At 40.1% G+C, this 18,143-nt stretch overlaps 2 protein-coding genes across 2 annotated transcripts; both read right to left on the bottom strand.

Moving 5' to 3' along the window:
- Window positions 1-8,950: 8,950 nt before the first annotated feature.
- On the bottom strand, window positions 8,951-9,761 carry LOC146657131 (C-X-C motif chemokine 10-like). Its single transcript, XM_085426911.1, has 4 exons — window positions 9,655-9,761; window positions 9,415-9,541; window positions 9,250-9,330; window positions 8,951-9,150 (listed from the first exon to the last, which is right to left on the bottom strand). Exons 1-4 carry the CDS (start codon window positions 9,704-9,706, stop codon window positions 9,090-9,092), a joined length of 321 nt encoding a protein of 106 aa, XP_085283037.1. The 5' UTR covers window positions 9,707-9,761; the 3' UTR covers window positions 8,951-9,089.
- Window positions 9,762-12,295: 2,534 nt separating this feature from the next.
- Window positions 12,296-13,106, bottom strand: LOC146657130 (C-X-C motif chemokine 10-like). The gene is made up of 4 exons (XM_085426910.1): window positions 13,000-13,106; window positions 12,759-12,885; window positions 12,594-12,674; window positions 12,296-12,494 (listed from the first exon to the last, which is right to left on the bottom strand). Exons 1-4 carry the CDS (start codon window positions 13,049-13,051, stop codon window positions 12,434-12,436), a joined length of 321 nt encoding a protein of 106 aa, XP_085283036.1. The 5' UTR covers window positions 13,052-13,106; the 3' UTR covers window positions 12,296-12,433.
- Window positions 13,107-18,143: the final 5,037 nt, after the last annotated feature.

Raw genomic sequence — 18,143 nt, 5'->3', positions numbered from 1 at the left:
CACCCCCAGGCAATGAAGCATGTGATTTTATCCAATTAGCTGTCAGTGATACTTCAGCTCTCCAAGCCGTTTGCCACACCTTTTGCCAGACAGGAGGAGAAGCCAAACCCCAGGTAACCCAAACAAAGAAAGATGTATTAATATAACAAAACAGAACTTTGACCTTGCAGTGTTAATATGTGTGCACGCCATATAAACATTGGAAGGTGTATGGAAAAATAAATATATTTAATAAAGAAACAATATTGAACAATAAGTAGAATATATTAAAGTAGTGACTGTAAATTAAACTAAAGTGAATCAACTAGTGGTGAGGTGTGGAGCTTACCATGTGTGGCATGCCATCACAGAGACGGACAACCATTCGCACTCACATTCACACCTATGGGCAATTTAGAGTTACCAATTAACCTAACCCCACTTAACTGCATCTCTTTGGACTGTGGGAGGAAGCCGGGGTACCCAGAGAGAACCCGCACAAGCACAGGGAGAACATGCGAACTTCACACAGCCTGATGGTGGAATTGAGCCTACTTGCTGTGAGGCAAGCCACCGTGTTGAACCTTGTTGTTATTCTGGTGTAATATTTTTCATCCTGTGCATCATTGTCTCAGTCAGTAGCGGTTTTAGATACGGGCGACACAGGCGGTTTGCCCGGGGTGGCATCACGGGCATCGGCAAAAAAAAAAAAAATGCTCGTACTCATGCTGCCCCGACGTCAGCCAGGGAATGGCACAGGCACCGATCGGTTTTCTATCGCCCATTTGCTGGGGGTAAGGGCACCCTCCTGCTGCTTCCGACACGGGGAGGAGAGGGCAGGGCGGCGGGGGATTCTCTGGCTGGTTGGAGCAGCATCTAATAATAATCAATTCGCAAAATAAAAACAAACCAACAAACACGAAAACACCAGACATTATAATACAGACTTATAATTTGCACCGATGTTTTTTTGAAATTCTGTACACAAAAAGTGAGCGCGAAAACCCTCGGTGCACCTGCTTGCTGCTGAAGTCAAAGTAAACTTTATTGTCATCTCCGCTACATACAGTCCAGTATATAGAGAGACGAGACGACGAGGCTCCAGTTACAGCAGTGCAAGTAAACAAATAATATATATATAAGAAGAGTAAGAAAATAAATATACACTTTATGACTCGGGGTAAAGGGATCAATAACAATTTAAAATTTACAGTTTGTTGATTTAAAGTCTCACACACAACCTGTCGAAAGGGGAGGGAGACCTGCTGCTTCCAAATAGAGCACATTTCATTTATAATGTTGTAAATCCAAGCCCATTATGTATTCATGATTTGAACCTTGGGTTGTGTGAAATCCCAGAAATAAACCCTAGACAAAGTGAATCTGTGAACTAAGGTGTAGGTCTATTAGGTCATGTTGTGGTGATCCTCGGGTTGAGGGATGGGTGTTCATACTGGAGTGCAAAATTAAAACCAATGGAAGATGGACAAGAAAAGTTCAAAGCCATCAGATGCTCAGTTTAGAAAAAAGAGAAAAGAAGAGGAGGAGAAACGAGCAAAAGATACAGGTAAGCAGATGTGTCATTGGATAATGGCAGGTCATCCTGAAACAATCAGAATCAGAATACTTTATTAATCCCTAAGGAAATTATGTGGGTTACAGTTGCTCCAAGAAGAAATGGTAAAAATAGCAACAGTAACAGACTAAACTCCAAACAATACATTATATTACAGATTTTAATATTAATTAGTCATTGTTAATTGTTGATTTGCCCTGTTCTAATTGTATGACGAATTACGATGGCTGTTTGGTGTCCATTTGTATACTATGCATACTCTCTCTCTCTTCACATGTGTGTGTGTGTACAACAGTTTTTTGTTAATGTACAATCCTTAATATGTTTTGTGTGTGTGTGTGTGTGTGTGTGGGGGGGGGGGGGGGCAGAGGGAGTGTTCGCCCAGGGCGCCAAAAAGGCTAGGACCGCCACTGCTCTCAGTTACATTTTGATCCCATGTAAATGAATTGCCTCAGTTATTCTTCTGAAGTCTAGGCCTTGTATAGAAGCCTTGTATTTCTTTCATGCAGCTATCACTAAATTGGTAGAGATCCCATTTCAAATAATAAAACAATAACTGCTCATTTGCATCATAAACAAGTCATATGGATTGATCACTGTATTCTTTCCCTAAATTAAAGAACATCATGTGTATGTAATGTGTCTTACATAGGTACACAGGAAACGAAGCATAACACGGAAAACGGAAAGTCTCGTCACATGGGTTTTATCATCTGACGCAGTAAGCATCATGCTTATATACACTGCCTGCACAAGTGGCCCCACCCCCCAAGAGGTGTTTTGCAACATTAATTTCACTTTCCAGAATGCCAATGGGTTGGTATACTTTATTAATCCACTGTAGGGAAATTACTCTCTGAATTTAACCCATTCACTCAGTGAAGCAGTGGGCAGCCACCAATCCAGCACACGGGGAGCACTGCGTAGGGATGGTACTTTGCTCAGGGTACCTCATGGTAGCCATTTGGTGGATTTGAACCCCCGATCATGGGGCGAATGGTCAACCTACTGAGCTATTTTTTTTATTTTTCATTTGCAATTTTGTTTTAATTATAATTATTTTTTAGAGTGGGTTTGCGCATTTCATTTCAACATTACTTTTAGATTTTTAATGTGGGTGGTGTCTGTTATGAACAAGATTGTAAAAGTTTCGAACTAACTCAATACAAACACAGCAGTTCATGTCAGAAAGCCACTCCAGTCACAAAAATGTATTCACCAGACTGAGATTACCAAATGGTAAATGGACTGGTTCTTATATAGCATTTTTTTTACTCTATCTGAACACTCATTCACACAAACACTTTTTTCTATGCTCTTTCATGCTACTACTACTAATTCATCACATACCACAAATGTCAAGCATACGAAACAGAAGGCTTTAAAGTCAGGGTACCTTTATTTAAAGTCACAATAAACATTGTACTTTTGAACTACACAGCGAGTACATAGTAATTCATTAATGTTGTACAATTTTCAGTGTTGACTCTGTGTGTCAGCAAAATAGATTTGAAATAAAACTATTTATACTGTGCACACTCTCAGCTTACATTTAAGGGGGCTGTTGAGAAAGTTTAGCCTATATATTGTGAAATGAAATACCAATTTAATTCAGAAGCTGTGTATGTGAGCCATTTCTTCATTATCTCTTCACACACACACACATATATATACACAAAAAAAAAAAAAACACCCAGCACGCCCCTGCGGGCGGTTTATCCTTCAAGCTCGGGTCCTCTACCAGAGGCCTGGGAGCTTGAGGGTCCTGCGCAGTATCTTAGCTGTTCCCAGGACTGCGCTCTTCTGGACAGAGATCTCCGATGTTATTCCCGGGATCTGCTGGAGCCACTCGCCTAGCTTGGGAGTCACCGCACCTAGTGCTCCGATTACCACGGGGACCACCGTTACCTTCACCCTCCACATCCTCTCGAGCTCTTCTCTGAGCCCTTGGTATTTCTCCAGCTTCTCGTGTTCCTTCTTCCTGATATTGCTGTCATTCGGAACCGCTACATCGATCACTACGGCCGTCTTCTTCTGTTTGTCTACCACCACTATGTCCGGTTGGTTAGCCACCACCATTTTGTCCGTCTGTATCTGGAAGTCCCACAGGATCTTAGCTCGGTCATTCTCCACCACCCTTGGGGGCATCTCCCATTTTGACCTCGGGACTTCTAGGTTATACTCGGCACAGATGTTCCTGTACACTATGCCGGCCACTTGGTTATGGCGTTCCATGTATGCCTTGCCTGCTAGCATCTTGCACCCTGCTGTTATGTGCTGGATTGTCTCTGGGGCATCTTTACACAGCCTGCACCTGGGGTCTTGCCTGGTGTGATAGACCCCAGCCTCTATGGATCTTGTACTCAGAGCTTGTTCTTGTGCTGCCATGATTAGTGCCTCTGTGCTGTCTTTCAGTCCAGCTTTGTCCAGCCACTGGTAGGATTTCTGGATATCAGCCACCTCCTCTATCTGCCGGTGGTACATACCGTGCAGGGGCCTGTCCTTCCATGATGGTTCCTCGTCTCCCTCCTCTTTCTTGGGTTTCTGCTGCCTGAGGTATTCACTGAGCACTCGGTCAGTTGGGGCCATCTTCCCAATGTATTCTTGGATGTTCCTTGTCTCATCCTGGACTGTGGTGCTGACACTCACCAGTCCCCGGCCCCCTTCCTTCCGCTTAGCGTACAGCCTCAGGGTGCTGGACTTGGGGTGAAACCCTCCATGCATGGTAAGGAGCTTTCTTGTCTTTATGTCAGTGGCTTCTATCTCCTCCTTTGGCCAGCCTATTACCCCAGCAGGGTACCTGATCACGGGCAGGGCGTACGTGTTGATGGCCCGGATCTTGTTCTTACCATTCAGCTGACTCCTCAGGACTTGCCTGACCCTCTGCAGGTACTTGGTGGTTGCAGCCTTTCTAGCGGCCTCTTCATGGTTCCCATTTGCCTGCGGGATCCCCAGGTACTTGTAACTGTCCTCTATGTCTGCAATGTTGCCTTCTGGTAGTTCAATCCCCTCAGTTCTGACTACCTTCCCTCTCTTTGTTACCATCCGACTACACTTCTCCAGTCCGAACGACATTCCAATGTCATTGCTGTATAGCCTGGTAGTGTGGATCAGTGAATCGATGTCTCGTTCACTCTTGGCATACAGCTTGATGTCATCCATGTACAGGAGGTGGCTGACAACTGCTCCGTTCCGTAGTCGGTATCCGTAGCCAGTCTTGTTAATGATCTCACTGAGGGGGTTCAGGCCTATGCAGAACAGCAGTGGGGACAGAGCATCTCCTTGGTAGATCCCGCACTTGATGGTAACTTGTGCTATGGGTTTGGAGTTGGCCTCTAGTGTTGTACGCCACATCCCCATTGAGTTCCTGATGAAGGCTCTTAGGGTCCCATTGATCTTGTACAATTCTAGGCATTCCAGTATCCAGCTGTGGGGCATTGAGTCATAGGCCTTCTTGTAATCAATCCAGGCAGTGCACAGGTTGGTCAGTCTGGTCTTGCAGTCTCGGCTGATTGTTCTGTCTACCAGTAGCTGGTGTTTTGCACCTCTGGTATTCTTGCCAATTCCTTTCTGTGTCCCGCTCATGTATTGACCCATGTGCCTGTTCATCTTAGCCGATATGATGCCTGACAGGAGCTTCCATGTAGTACTGAGGCAGGTTATTGGTCGGTAGTTGGAGGGGACCGGTCCCTTCTTGGGGTCCTTGGGGATCAGGACCGTCCGGCCTTCAGTTAGCCATTCCGGGTGTCTCTCGTTAACTAGCAGCTGGTTCATTCCAGCTGCTAGTTAACGAACCAGCTGAACACATATATATATACACATATATATACATATATATATATATACACATATACATACTCATATACATACACATACACATATACATACACATACATACACATATACATACACATATACATATATATATACACATATATATATACGTATATATACGTATATATACATATATATACGTATATATACGTATATATACATATACATATATATATATATACATACATACAGTGGGGCAAAAAAGTATTTAGTCAGCCACCGATTGTGCAAGTCCCCCCACCTAAAATGATGAGAGAGGTCAGTAATTTGCACCAGAGGTACACTTCAACTGTGAGAGACAGAATGTGAAAAAAAAATCCATGAATCCACATGGTAGGATTTGTAAAGAATTTATTCGTAAATCAGGGTGGAAAATAAGCATTTGGTCAATAACAAAAATACAACTCAATACTTTGTAACATAACCTTTGTTGGCAATAACAGAGGTCAAACGTTTACTATAGGTCTTTACCAGGTTTGCACACACAGTAGCTGGTATTTTGGCCCATTCCTCCATGCAGATCTTCTCGAGAGCAGTGATGCTTTGGGGCTGTCGCCGAGCAACACGGACTTTCAACTCACGCCACAGATTTTCTATGGGGTTGAGGTCTGGAGACTGGCTAGGCCACTCCAGGACTTTCAAATGCTTCTTACGGAGCCACTCCTTTGTTGCCCGGGCGGTGTGTTTTGGATCATTGTCATGTTGGAAGACCCAGCCTCGTTTCATCTTCAAAGTTCTCACTGATGGAAGGAGGTTTTGGCTCAAAATCTCACGATACATGGCCCCATTCATTCTGTCCTTAACACGGATCAGTCGTCCTGTCCCCTTGGCAGAAAAACAGCCCCATAGCATGATGTTTCCACCCCCATGCTTCACAGTAGGTATGGTGTTCTTGGGATGCAACTCAGTATTCTTCTTCCTCCAAACACGACGAGTTGAGTTTATACCAAAAAGTTCTACTTTGGTTTCATCTGACCACATGACATTCTCCCAATCCTCTGCTGTATCATCCATGTGCTCTCTGGCAAACTTCAGACGGGCCTGGACATGCACTGGCTTCAGCAGCGGAACACGTCTGGCACTGCGGGATTTGATTCCCTGCCGTTGTAGTGTGTTACTGGTGGTGACCTTTGTTACTTTGGTCCCAGCTCTCTGCAGGTCATTCACCAGGTCCCCCCGTGTGGTTCTGGGATCTTTGCTCACCGTTCTCATGATCATTTTGACCCCACGGGATGAGATCTTGCGTGGAGCCCCAGATCGAGGGAGATTATCAGTGGTCTTGTATGTCTTCCATTTTCTGATGATTGCTCCCACAGTTGATTTTTTCACACTGTGATGGATGCATGCAACCACACAACTGAGATACTTAGGTAATATTCATGTGGTCTTTTGTCTTATGTTTACGTTATGCTCTAAAGCTTCTGTGATCATAAGTTAACTAATTTGATATTTTGAGTTACCTGTAATGCATGACAGCACTAAGCTATAGCCCAAATGGTGGCATAGACTTTGCTTTGCATTGTTTGTTATTTTATATAGGTATATGTTATATTGATTATATTTCTGCTCTTTCTGAGTTACCTGACCTCCGCTCCAGTCCTTCCTGGTTTGGCTGAAAGAGGAGGCTGAGGGTGGAGCTGGTTTAAATGCAGAAGCCAATAAAGTGGACTGAACCATCTATTGTGATCATGCAGGGGGAATGGGGTTCTTCTTGAATGATGGTTGGCTGTTATCTCTTTAGTTTTCACCTTTGGTGTATATAATGGTTTATTCATTTGCTATATAACTGGAGCTGTTTCTCATTTGGGCAGGTCAGTTTGTTGAGTTATGTTTTTGTTAAGTGACTTTTGAGTAGCGTTATGTTATGTTAACCTCTTTTACGGGCCCACTTGGTTCTTAAAAACTTTATTTTTGATATCTTGAATTTTTGTAATCATCTTGTCCTTTTTGGGGGTATAATAAAACCCATTTTTTGAAGATTACATTTGTGCCTGTGTGTTCCTGGCTGCTTGGATCATGACACACACCAAGCTGCTTGCCTATTGTAGATTCACTCTTCCCAGTCTGGTGCAGGTCTACAATACTTTTCCTGGTGTCCTTCGAAAGCTCTTTGGTCTTGGCCATGGCAGAGTTTGGAGTCTGACTGTTTGAGGCTGTGGACAGGTGTCTTTTATACAGATGATGAGTTCAAACAGGTGCCATTCATACAGGTAACGAGTGGGGGACAGAAAAGCTTCTTACATAAGACGTTACAGGTCTGTGAGAGCCAGAGATTTTCCTTGTTTGAGGTGACCAAATACTTATTTTCCACCCTAATTTACGAATAAATTCTTTACAAATCCTACCATGTGAATTCATGGATTTTTTTTTTCACATTCTGTCTCTCACAGTTGAAGCGTACCTCTGGTGCAAATTACTGACCTCTGTCATCATTTTAAGTGGGGGAACTTGCACAATCGGTGGCTGACTAAATACTTTTTTGCACCCCTGTATATGCAATACGAATAGGGGCGTAATTTCCAAGGTGGTTTAGGGGGGTTATGACCCACCCCAATAATTTGACCCAATCAATATAACCCTCCTCAATAAAATTATGAATTATCTTGCATAAATAGGCTGTTGGTTTTCTTTGCTCATTTCAGTTATTACCAGCAAAATAGTTGAAGTTGCATCTTCAAATTGAAAGTCATCTCACTGTCTAAAAATGTATGTATTTCATCAGGTGCAACTGTTGAGTTTTTTCTGTTTACAAGTTCAGCATATGAACCAACTGTAGGCAACACCTGAAGGTATGTGACAGCTCTATGTGCAAGGACTTGTATTACTCCAGTATTTGATATGCATGGATCACTCTTCATAAGCAATACAAGTAGCTTTAATTTAGCTATGGTTCTCAGCTGATACAGTGTCCCTTCATAACACCACTAATTAGTCAAAAGTGAACAAAAAGACTAATAGAAAATAGTAAGATTTCCGGTTAGATTTCCACAGAAGGACTGCTGTTGCTGTGAGGTAACAGTACTAACCATCGTGCTGCATCTTGTTATTATTCTGGTGTAATATTTTTCATTCTTTGCATCACTGTCTCAGTCACATTTTGATCCCATGTAAATGAATTGCCTCAATTATTTTTCTGAAGTCTAGGTTTGCCTTGTATTTCTTTCATGCAGCTATCCCTGATTTAGTAGAGATCCCTTATCTGGTGGCTCACATTTCAAATTTTAAAACCATAACTGCTACACTTGCATCATAAAAAGGTCATATGGATTGATCACTGCATTTTTCCCAGATTAAAAAGCATCATGTGTAAGAGTTTAGTTTGTCTTGTGTTGGTACACAGGTACACAGGAAACAAAGCAAAACATGGAGAACAGAAAGTCCCGTCATATAGGTTTTATTTTATTATTTAAAAAGCATATGTACAAAAATGTAAGAAGTTCAAGTCTAGACTATACATATGTTTATATATATATATTAATATATATTAATGTGTGTGTGTATATATGTATATATATATATATATATATATATATATATATATATATATACATGCAAGGGGAACAAAAATTGCAGAGTAATCATAAAGAATATTGATTGTCTTGTATTTCCGGTGAGACTGAATGAGTCCTTTTAGTTCAACACCAGGTGTCACTTCTGCTGTGCAGTAGGAGTGCAGCGTGTTCGTCACGCAGTGTCTTATTTAGATTGCAGCAGTACTCTGACCAGCAGTCGTGGTGCTTACAGCTCCTTTCTTCCCTTGCCTGAAGAAACAAGTGAGATTATCAGTGACAAGCAACACAGACCTTTAGTTTGTCATCTTCACAGAGTTGTGCGTGTGTGTCATTCTGAATTTGGCTTACTTGTTGTGATTTTTTAGAATGTGTCGTCCAAGTGGGGACTCTGGATTCACACACTTCTTCATATCTGCTTTTGTGGTAACACTGAAAGATTTTTAAAAAGAGGTGTATTAGGAAGGAACTGGAGAACACAGCAGAATCATACCTCAGGTCATCTTGTGGACTCACATGATCTCTGTATGTGGACAGAAGATACTTGGGTAGTGTATCACTGGCTCAGTCTTGATGAGCTTTGGGCTGATCCTGCCAATGTAACTGTAACACTTGCATTTATTAGATTTGCTGGCTGGTTGTCCTGTGTAGGAAAAGACAAGAGCATTACCTGTTGATCAGCAGCCAAAATATCCATAAACAGGATGAAGGGGAAAAAAGAAACAAAGAAGGAAAAAAATACGATTTTCACAGTACCTTGTGCACCTAGGATAAGCAGGCAGGCAACGAAGGCAGTGACTGAGTTCATAGTTGTGGCTGTAGGCAGATCCGCTGTTCACCGTTTCTGTCTTGAGTATGGCTCCTGATGCTGTGAAGCAGTAAGCAGCACGCTTATATACACTGCCTGCACAAGTGGCCCCACCTCCAAGAGGTGTTTTGCAACATTAATTTCACTTTCCAGAATGCCTTTCACTTTCTTCTTCTTTTTCCCCTCTGCAAAGCCTGTTTCCGAGAATCACAGCTATTGAAAAAATGCCTACAGAGGGAAATCTTTTAGGTACATAAATGACATTAATAAGACAGCTCATGACAAAAGCAACTATATATTAATTTAAACTGTTTTGTACACTGCTATCCCTTACACTTTAGCTATCACCATAAAGCTTCCAGTTGCATTTTTAATGTGAGATCTGATTTAAAAAATAAAAAAAAAACAGCAAAAATGATTTTCTCAGCTATGTAGATCTATGTGATTACGCTGACCTCTGACTGTGGCCTTCCACTTTGTCTGTTTAGGTTTTTTCTTTTTTTTTTTTTCTCAAATGTTCTTGTTAGGCTTAGGATTAAAGAAAACAAATATCCTGCAGAAAGGCTTTCCCCCTTGGTTTTTTTTTTTTGGGAGCACTTATGCAAATATGTGATATCTTGATAAATCAAGCAAATATTTGAAGTTTACACAGCACTATTCTCGCATGAAAATATCTTAAAAGTTTATTTTGTGACCCGGAAAGAGTAATATTTCAAACTCCGCCACTCTGTGTTCCTCCGCCACTGCCTCGTTTGAGTTTTGGACGAAATGGATTCTGGGATATTGCATTTTGTCATTTCGAGCTGATTGGAGACCAAAACAGCCAATCAGATTTTTTTTCATCCAAGTCTGTGATTGGCTGGTTTTGTGGCACAAATATAACGGTGTACAGAAAGAGTTGAGCGCGCACAGGCAGAAATATTGAGAGCACAAGTGCAAAAACTGAGTGACAGGGGCTGCTATTGTGTGTGTATGGATAATAGCAAACACAGAAATACATTTTTTGCACGCAGCAATGAATTTTGTTCACTCAAATTTAGCTTTTCTTCACTTAAAATAAATTTCTCCTCAAATTGCAACACTTACACGTGCAATTTATTTTACGTGGTGGTGTCTATGAACAAGATTGTAAAAGTTTCGAACTAACTCAATAAAAACACAGCAGTTCATGTCAGAAAGCCACTCCAGTTACAAAAATGTATTCACCAGACTGAGATTACCAAATGGTAAATGGACTGGTTCTTATATAGCATTTTTTTACTCTATCTGAACACTCATTCACACAAACACTTTTTTCTATGCTCTTTCATGCTACTACTACTAATTCATCACATACCACAAATGTCAAGCATACGAAACAGAAGGCTTTAAAGTCAGGGTACCTTTATTTAAAGTCACAATAAACATTGTACTTTTGAACTACACAGCGAGTACATAGTAATTCATTAATGTTGTACAATTTTCAGTGTTGACTCTGTGTGTCAGCAAAATAGATTTGAAATAAAACTATTTATACTGTGCACACTCTCAGCTTACATTTAAGGGGGCTGTTGAGAAAGTTTAGCCTATATATTGTGAAATGAAATACCAATTTAATTCAGAAGCTGTGTATGTGAGCCATTTCTTCATTATCTCTTCATATATATATATATATATATATGAATTATCTTGCATAAATAGGCTGTTGGTTTTCTTTGCTCATTTTAGTTATTACCAGCAAAATAGTTGAAGTTGCATCTTCAAATTGAAAGTCATCTCACTGTCTAAAAATGTATGTATTTCATCAGGTGCAACTGTTGAGTTTTTTCTGTTTACAAGTTCAGCATATGAACCAACTGTAGGCAACACCTGAAGGTATGTGACAGCTCTATGTGCAAGGACTTGTATTACTCCAGTATTTGATATGCATGGATCACTCTTCATAAGCAATACAAGTAGCTTTAATTTAGCTATGGTTCTCAGCTGATACAGTGTCCCTTCATAACACCACTAATTAGTCAAAAGTGAACAAAAAGACTAATAGAAAATAGTAAGATTTCCGGTTAGATTTCCACAGAAGGACTGCTGTTGCTGTGAGGTAACAGTACTAACCATCGTGCTGCATCTTGTTATTATTCTGGTGTAATATTTTTCATTCTTTGCATCACTGTCTCAGTCACATTTTGATCCCATGTAAATGAATTGCCTCAATTATTTTTCTGAAGTCTAGGTTTGCCTTGTATTTCTTTCATGCAGCTATCCCTGATTTAGTAGAGATCCCTTATCTGGTGGCTCACATTTCAAATTTTAAAACCATAACTGCTACACTTGCATCATAAAAAGGTCATATGGATTGATCACTGCATTTTTCCCAGATTAAAAAACATCATGTGTAAGAGTTTAGTTTGTCTTGTGTTGGTACACAGGTACACAGGAAACAAAGCAAAACATGGAGAACAGAAAGTCCCGTCATATAGGTTTTATTTTATTATTTAAAAAGCATATGTACAAAAATGTAAGAAGTTCAAGTCTAGACTATACATATGTTTATATATATATATATTAATATATATTAATGTGTATATATATATATATACACGCAAGGGGAACAAAAATTGCAGAGTAATCATAAAGAATATTGATTGTCTTGTATTTCCGGTGAGACTGAATGAGTCCTTTTAGTTCAACACCAGGTGTCACTTCTGCTGTGCAGTAGGAGTGCAGCGTGTTCGTCACGCAGTGTCTTATTTAGATTGCAGCAGTACTCTGACCAGCAGTCGTGGTGCTTACAGCTCCTTTCTTCCCTTGCCTGAAGAAACAAGTGAGATTATCAGTGACAAGCAACACAGACCTTTAGTTTGTCATCTTCACAGAGTTGTGCGTGCGTGTCATTCTGAATTTGGCTTACTTGTTGTGATTTTTTAGAATGTGTCGTCCAAGTGGGGACTCTGGATTCACACACTTCTTCATATCTGCTTTTGTGGTAACACTGAAAGATTTTTAAAAAGAGGTGTATTAGGAAGGAACTGGAGAACACAGCAGAATCATACCTCAGGTCATCTTGTGGACTCACATGATCTCTGTATGTGGACAGAAGATACTTGGGTAGTGTATCACTGGCTCAGTCTTGATGAGCTTTGGGCTGATCCTGCCAATGTAACTGTAACACTTGCATTTATTAGATTTGCTGGCTGGTTGTCCTGTGTAGGAAAAGACAAGAGCATTACCTGTTGATCAGCAGCCAAAATATCCATAAACAGGATGAAGGGGAAAAAAGAAACAAAGAAGGAAAAAAAATACGATTTTCACAGTACCTTGTGCACCTAGGATAAGCAGGCAGGCAACGAAGGCAGTGACTGAGTTCATAGTTGTGGCTGTAGGCAGATCCGCTGTTCACCGTTTCTGTCTTGAGTATGGCTCCTGATGCTGTGAAGCAGTAAGCAGCACGCTTATATACACTGCCTGCACAAAGTGGCCCCACCTCCAAGAGGTGTTTTGCAACATTAATTTCACTTTCCAGAATGCCTTTCACTTTCTTCTTCTTTTTCCCCTCTGCAAAGCCTGTTTCCGAGAATCGCAGCTATTGAAAAAATGCCTACAGAGGGAAATCTTTTAGGTACATAAATGACATTAATAAGACAGCTCATGACAAAAGCAACTATATATTAATTTAAACTGTTTTGTACACTGCTATCCCTTACACTTTAGCTATCACCATAAAGCTTCCAGTTGCATTTTTAATGTGAGATCTGATTTAAAAAATAAAAAAAACCCAGCAAAAATGATTTTCTCAGCTATGTAGATCTATGTGATTACGCTGACCTCTGACTGTGGCCTTCCACTTTGTCTGTTTAGGTTTTTTCTTTTTTCTTTTTTCTCAAATGTTCTTGTTAGGCTTAGGATTAAAGAAAACAAATATCCTGCAGAAAGGCTTTCCCCCCTGGTTTTTGTTTTTGGGAGCACTTATGCAAATATGTGATGTCTTGATAAATCAAGCAAATATTTGAAGTTTACACAGCACTATTCTCGCATGAAAATATCTTAAAAGTTTATTTTGTGACCCGGAAAGAGTAATATTTCAAACTCCGCCACTCTGTGTTCCTCCGCCACTGCCTCGTTTGAGTTTTGGACGAAATGGATTCTGGGATATTGCATTTTGTCATTTCGAGCTGATTGGAGACCAAAACAGCCAATCAGATTTTTTTTCATCCAAGTCTGTGATTGGCTGGTTTTGTGGCACAAATATAACGGTGTACAGAAAGAGTTGAGCGCGCACAGGCAGAAATATTGAGAGCACAAGTGCAAAAACTGAGTGACAGGGGCTGCTATTGTGTGTGTATGGATAATAGCAAACACAGAAATACATTTTTTGCACGCAGCAATGAATTTTGTTCACTCAAATTTAGCTTTTCTTCACTTAAAATAAATTTCTCCTCAAATTGCAACACTTACACGTGCAATTTATTTTACGTGGTGGTGTCTATGAACAAGATTGTAAAAGTTTCGAACTAACTCAATAAAAACACAGCAGTTCATGTCAGAAAGCCACTCCAGTTACAAAAATGTATTCACCAGACTGAGATTACCAAATGGTAAATGGACTGGTTCTTATATAGCATTTTTTTACTCTATCTGAACACTCATTCACACAAACACTTTTTTCTATGCTCTTTCATGCTACTACTACTAATTCATCACATACCACAAATGTCAAGCATACGAAACAGAAGGCTTTAAAGTCAGGGTACCTTTATTTAAAGTCACAATAAACATTGTACTTTTGAACTACACAGCGAGTACATAGTAATTCATTAATGTTGTACAATTTTCAGTGTTGACTCTGTGTGTCAGCAAAATAGATTTGAAATAAAACTATTTATACTGTGCACACTCTCAGCTTACATTTAAGGGGGCTGTTGAGAAAGTTTAGCCTATATATTGTGAAATGAAATATCAAGTTAATTCAGAAGCTGTGTATGTGAGCCATTTCTTCATTATCTCTTCATATATATATATATATATATATATATATATATATATATATATATATATATATACACACACATATATGCAATACGAATAGGGGCGTAATTTCCAAGGTGGTTTAGGGGGGTTATGACCCACCCCAGTAATTTGACCCAATCAATATAACCCTCCTCAATAAAATTATGAATTATCTTGCATAAATAGGCTGTTGGTTTTCTTTGCTCATTTCAGTTATTACCAGCAAAATAGTTGAAGTTGCATCTTCAAATTGAAAGTCATCTCACTGTCTAAAAATGTATGTATTTCATCAGGTGCAACTGTTGAGTTTTTTCTGTTTACAAGTTCAGCATATGAACCAACTGTAGGCAACACCTGACGGTATGTGACAGCTCTATGTGCAAGGACTTGTATTACTCCAGTATTTGATATGCATGGATCACTCTTCGTAAGCAATACAAGTAGCTTTAATTTAGCTATGGTTCTCAGCTGATACAGTGTCCCTTCATAACACCACTAATTAGTCAAAAGTGAACAAAAAGACTAATAGAAAATAGTAAGATTTCCGGTTAGATTTCCACAGAAGGACTGCTGTTGCTGTGAGGTAACAGTACTAACCATCGTGCTGCATCTTGTTATTATTCTGGTGTAATATTTTTCATTCTTTGCATCACTGTCTCAGTCACATTTTGATCCCATGTAAATGAATTGCCTCAATTATTTTTCTGAAGTCTAGGTTTGCCTTGCCAATTGCAACACCTACAGCTGCAATTTATTTTACATGCGCTCAGAATAGTGGCACAAAAATAACGCCATACCACTCTGCCCAGCGCAGAGCACAGGGCTCGCGTGCGGAGTGAAGTGGGGGGAAAAGTGTGAGAGAGAGAAAAAAAAAAAAAAAAAACACGGCTCCTTATGGCTTACGTTGCTCACTTCAAAGAGTCGGCTCTAAGAGCCGTTTCGTTTGCGACCGACACATCACTAGTTTAAAGCATCTTGCCATGCGATTGCATTTGTCTCTAACCATCAGGAACCCTCACGTTAACTTTTATCGAGTGGAAAAATGTTAGCATTCATCCTGCAGCTTCACTGTTTATGTTATGCTAACATAGCTGTGTCCCTAGCGATCATGTTTATATACCAGCTAGCCCAACTTCATTAACCCTACAAATGTCACTGCTGTTTAGTTTTCTGTCTTCATTTATGTTGGAAGTTATAGCAGAGCTGTACGTTTTAATAATTTCAGAAATCTTTCAGTGAGAACATGCTATATCATGCTAACTTCTGACTCTGTTAAATGTAATAAATTTTCATGGATGCCTGGATGTTAAACTTAATTGTTACACCTGGTAAAGCAGCAATGCTGTTCGTTTTATTAAAAATGAAAGAATTTAGACAGTTTTTAACTAGGGCTGTGCAATATGACCAAAATCTCACATCCTGATATAAGACATCTATCGTCCCGATAACGATATAAATCACAAAGATTTAACGTTTTCTGTAAATTCTGTGAATCTCGGGCACCTCGACTTGCGTGAAGTGTTTCCAGCTGGGCGTCATGTACCTTGAGTCGAGTGTTATAACCGATGCATTAAAGGATGCATTTTTAGACATGACTTGTAACAGTCGCCATTTTCTTTGTGAGTATTTATTACACAGCGTGCTGTGGGGAAAAGCCTGTTCTAATGTTTGAGTCCAAGGTTTATTTTTTAGCACTCTGCAGACTCTTTCACGCAATTCAGTTTATTTTGAAAAGTCTCAACAGGATCTGGAGCTTTATTGTGAAAGGTTTATGTGGAAAATAAACAACCGGACACGTGATGGTTTTACCGTCATTGCTGCTCACGACAACGCATAAAAACCAGGCGCTTGTCTTTCCGTAGTGTGGTTATATAAAATATAAGAGAAAGAGAGAACTTTAAGAAATTAATATAGCCACTACAGTGACCATCAAAACGATGAAAAAATATTGCCATAAACAGTTTATTTTGCGACACCACGAAACAAACGATAGCGTAAAATGAAACGATAGACACTGTTATATCGTCATCCGATATATATCATTATATCGTACAAGCCTGTTTTTAACTCTCAGTGATGCCGCAGTGTTCGTTTGACTTTGGGACCTCAAGCGGACGGAGTTTTGGACCCAGATTTACGAGCACCTTAGTCCGACAAATACGGCAATAACGACTGCCTGCTTGCACGTTCTACAAAAAAAAAAAAAAAAGTGCTTTGGTGGGTATCTGACGGACAAACACCAAACCAGTTCCACACCACTGAAGTTGCACCATTTTTACAAACCAATTCTGTTTCATCCGTTTCACTCAACGTTCCGCTTTCCCTCTTCTCATTCTCCGTTGCTGCCATGCTTTTTCCGCAATGTGCATATGAAAACAAAGGCACTGCGCATGCGCATTTTACCCATATTCTATCGCATTATTTTATTTTCGTATCGTTGTCTAACATTGTACCGTGAATGGTATAATATGGCCCAGCCCTACATGTACGTATTTAAAATAAAAATATGAGTAACTGTATTCCATTACAATTACCGTTAAAAAGGGTGGTATTCAGAATACAGTTACTTTGTTGAAATAAATGGATTACACGGTATTTTCCTGTTTCATGTTAGGCTAGGCTCTCTCTATTTTTGGTAATTCGACGCCGGTGGAAACCCAAACAAAACACGCAATACGAGGCTCTAATGCATGTGTCTCAATCAGAGAGTGTTAGAGTGTTACAGGCAATAACCCTAAATTATGTAGCCTCATTGGCAGTGTAGTCCATGCTGCAGGGAGAATGGACTGCCATGTGAGCTCAAGGGAGGGAGAAAAAGGAGAGTCGAAAGAAAAGTACGAGTTGTCACCGACCACAAACGGTAGATGGAAACATGTAAATATAATAATAACCACTGCAGCCAAAAAGAGAGCCTGACGAGCCCAGTTGTAAGTAAGCTATTAAGACTCGACAGTACGCTGTGTTCGTTTTCCTCCGAAACGATAAATTCCGTTGGAGCAGCCTTTCAACGCCTCTCTCTTTCTCTCGTTAGCAAAGCTGACCCAGACAACAAAGTAAAGCTAGTTTTCGGCTACGAGCCCGACACGGAACCCGACGAATTAGCCAGAGGTCCCTTTACTACGGTTCGGAGCCGGGGACCTGTTTTATATACGCGCGGAATAGTTTTTTATACCAGAGTGCTGCAAAAACTGCAGCCTTACATAATGTCATCCCAACTGTTACTCATTTTATATTAAGATTTAAAAATCTAGTTGGTATTGGTATGGTATAGTTGAATACATTTTAAAAGTAACCTTCCCAACACTGGTCATGAAGTAACCTCTATGCTCAGTCACAACACAACTGTAATTTTGTCGCTTACTCGGCATGTTGTTTTCTAACTTCTGCTTCTGTGAAAATGACACTGACAATATATGTTGCAGCTTTTTTTTTTTTTTTTAAATTTTCAGTAGAT

The sequence above is a fragment of the Rhamphochromis longiceps genome, linkage group LG12 (genome assembly GCF_057381845.1).
Source record: "Rhamphochromis longiceps isolate RC_006_pf linkage group LG12, R_longiceps_female_GT1.1, whole genome shotgun sequence".
Classification (NCBI taxonomy): domain Eukaryota; kingdom Metazoa; phylum Chordata; class Actinopteri; order Cichliformes; family Cichlidae; genus Rhamphochromis; species Rhamphochromis longiceps.
The sequence above is the reverse complement of the archived record's forward strand: the minus strand, read 5'-3'. Positions and strand labels throughout refer to the sequence as shown.

Bases quoted from the DNA above. Each gene is read 5' to 3' on its own strand.
- LOC146657131 (XM_085426911.1), bottom strand. From the start codon at position 9,706: ATGAACTCAGTCACTGCCTTCGTTGCCTGCCTGCTTATCCTAGGTGCA. The intron at 9,542-9,654 runs GTACTGTGAAAA...TTTCCTACACAG, and splicing joins GCTTATCCTAGGTGCACAAG to GACAACCAGCCAGCAAATCT. The intron at 9,331-9,414 runs GTGAGTCCACAA...AAAATCTTTCAG, and splicing joins TGTCCACATACAGAGATCAT to TGTTACCACAAAAGCAGATA.
- LOC146657130 (XM_085426910.1), bottom strand. From the start codon at position 13,051: ATGAACTCAGTCACTGCCTTCGTTGCCTGCCTGCTTATCCTAGGTGCA. The intron at 12,886-12,999 runs GTACTGTGAAAA...TTTCCTACACAG, and splicing joins GCTTATCCTAGGTGCACAAG to GACAACCAGCCAGCAAATCT. The intron at 12,495-12,593 runs GTAAGCCAAATT...TTGTTTCTTCAG, and splicing joins ATTCTAAAAAATCACAACAA to GCAAGGGAAGAAAGGAGCTG.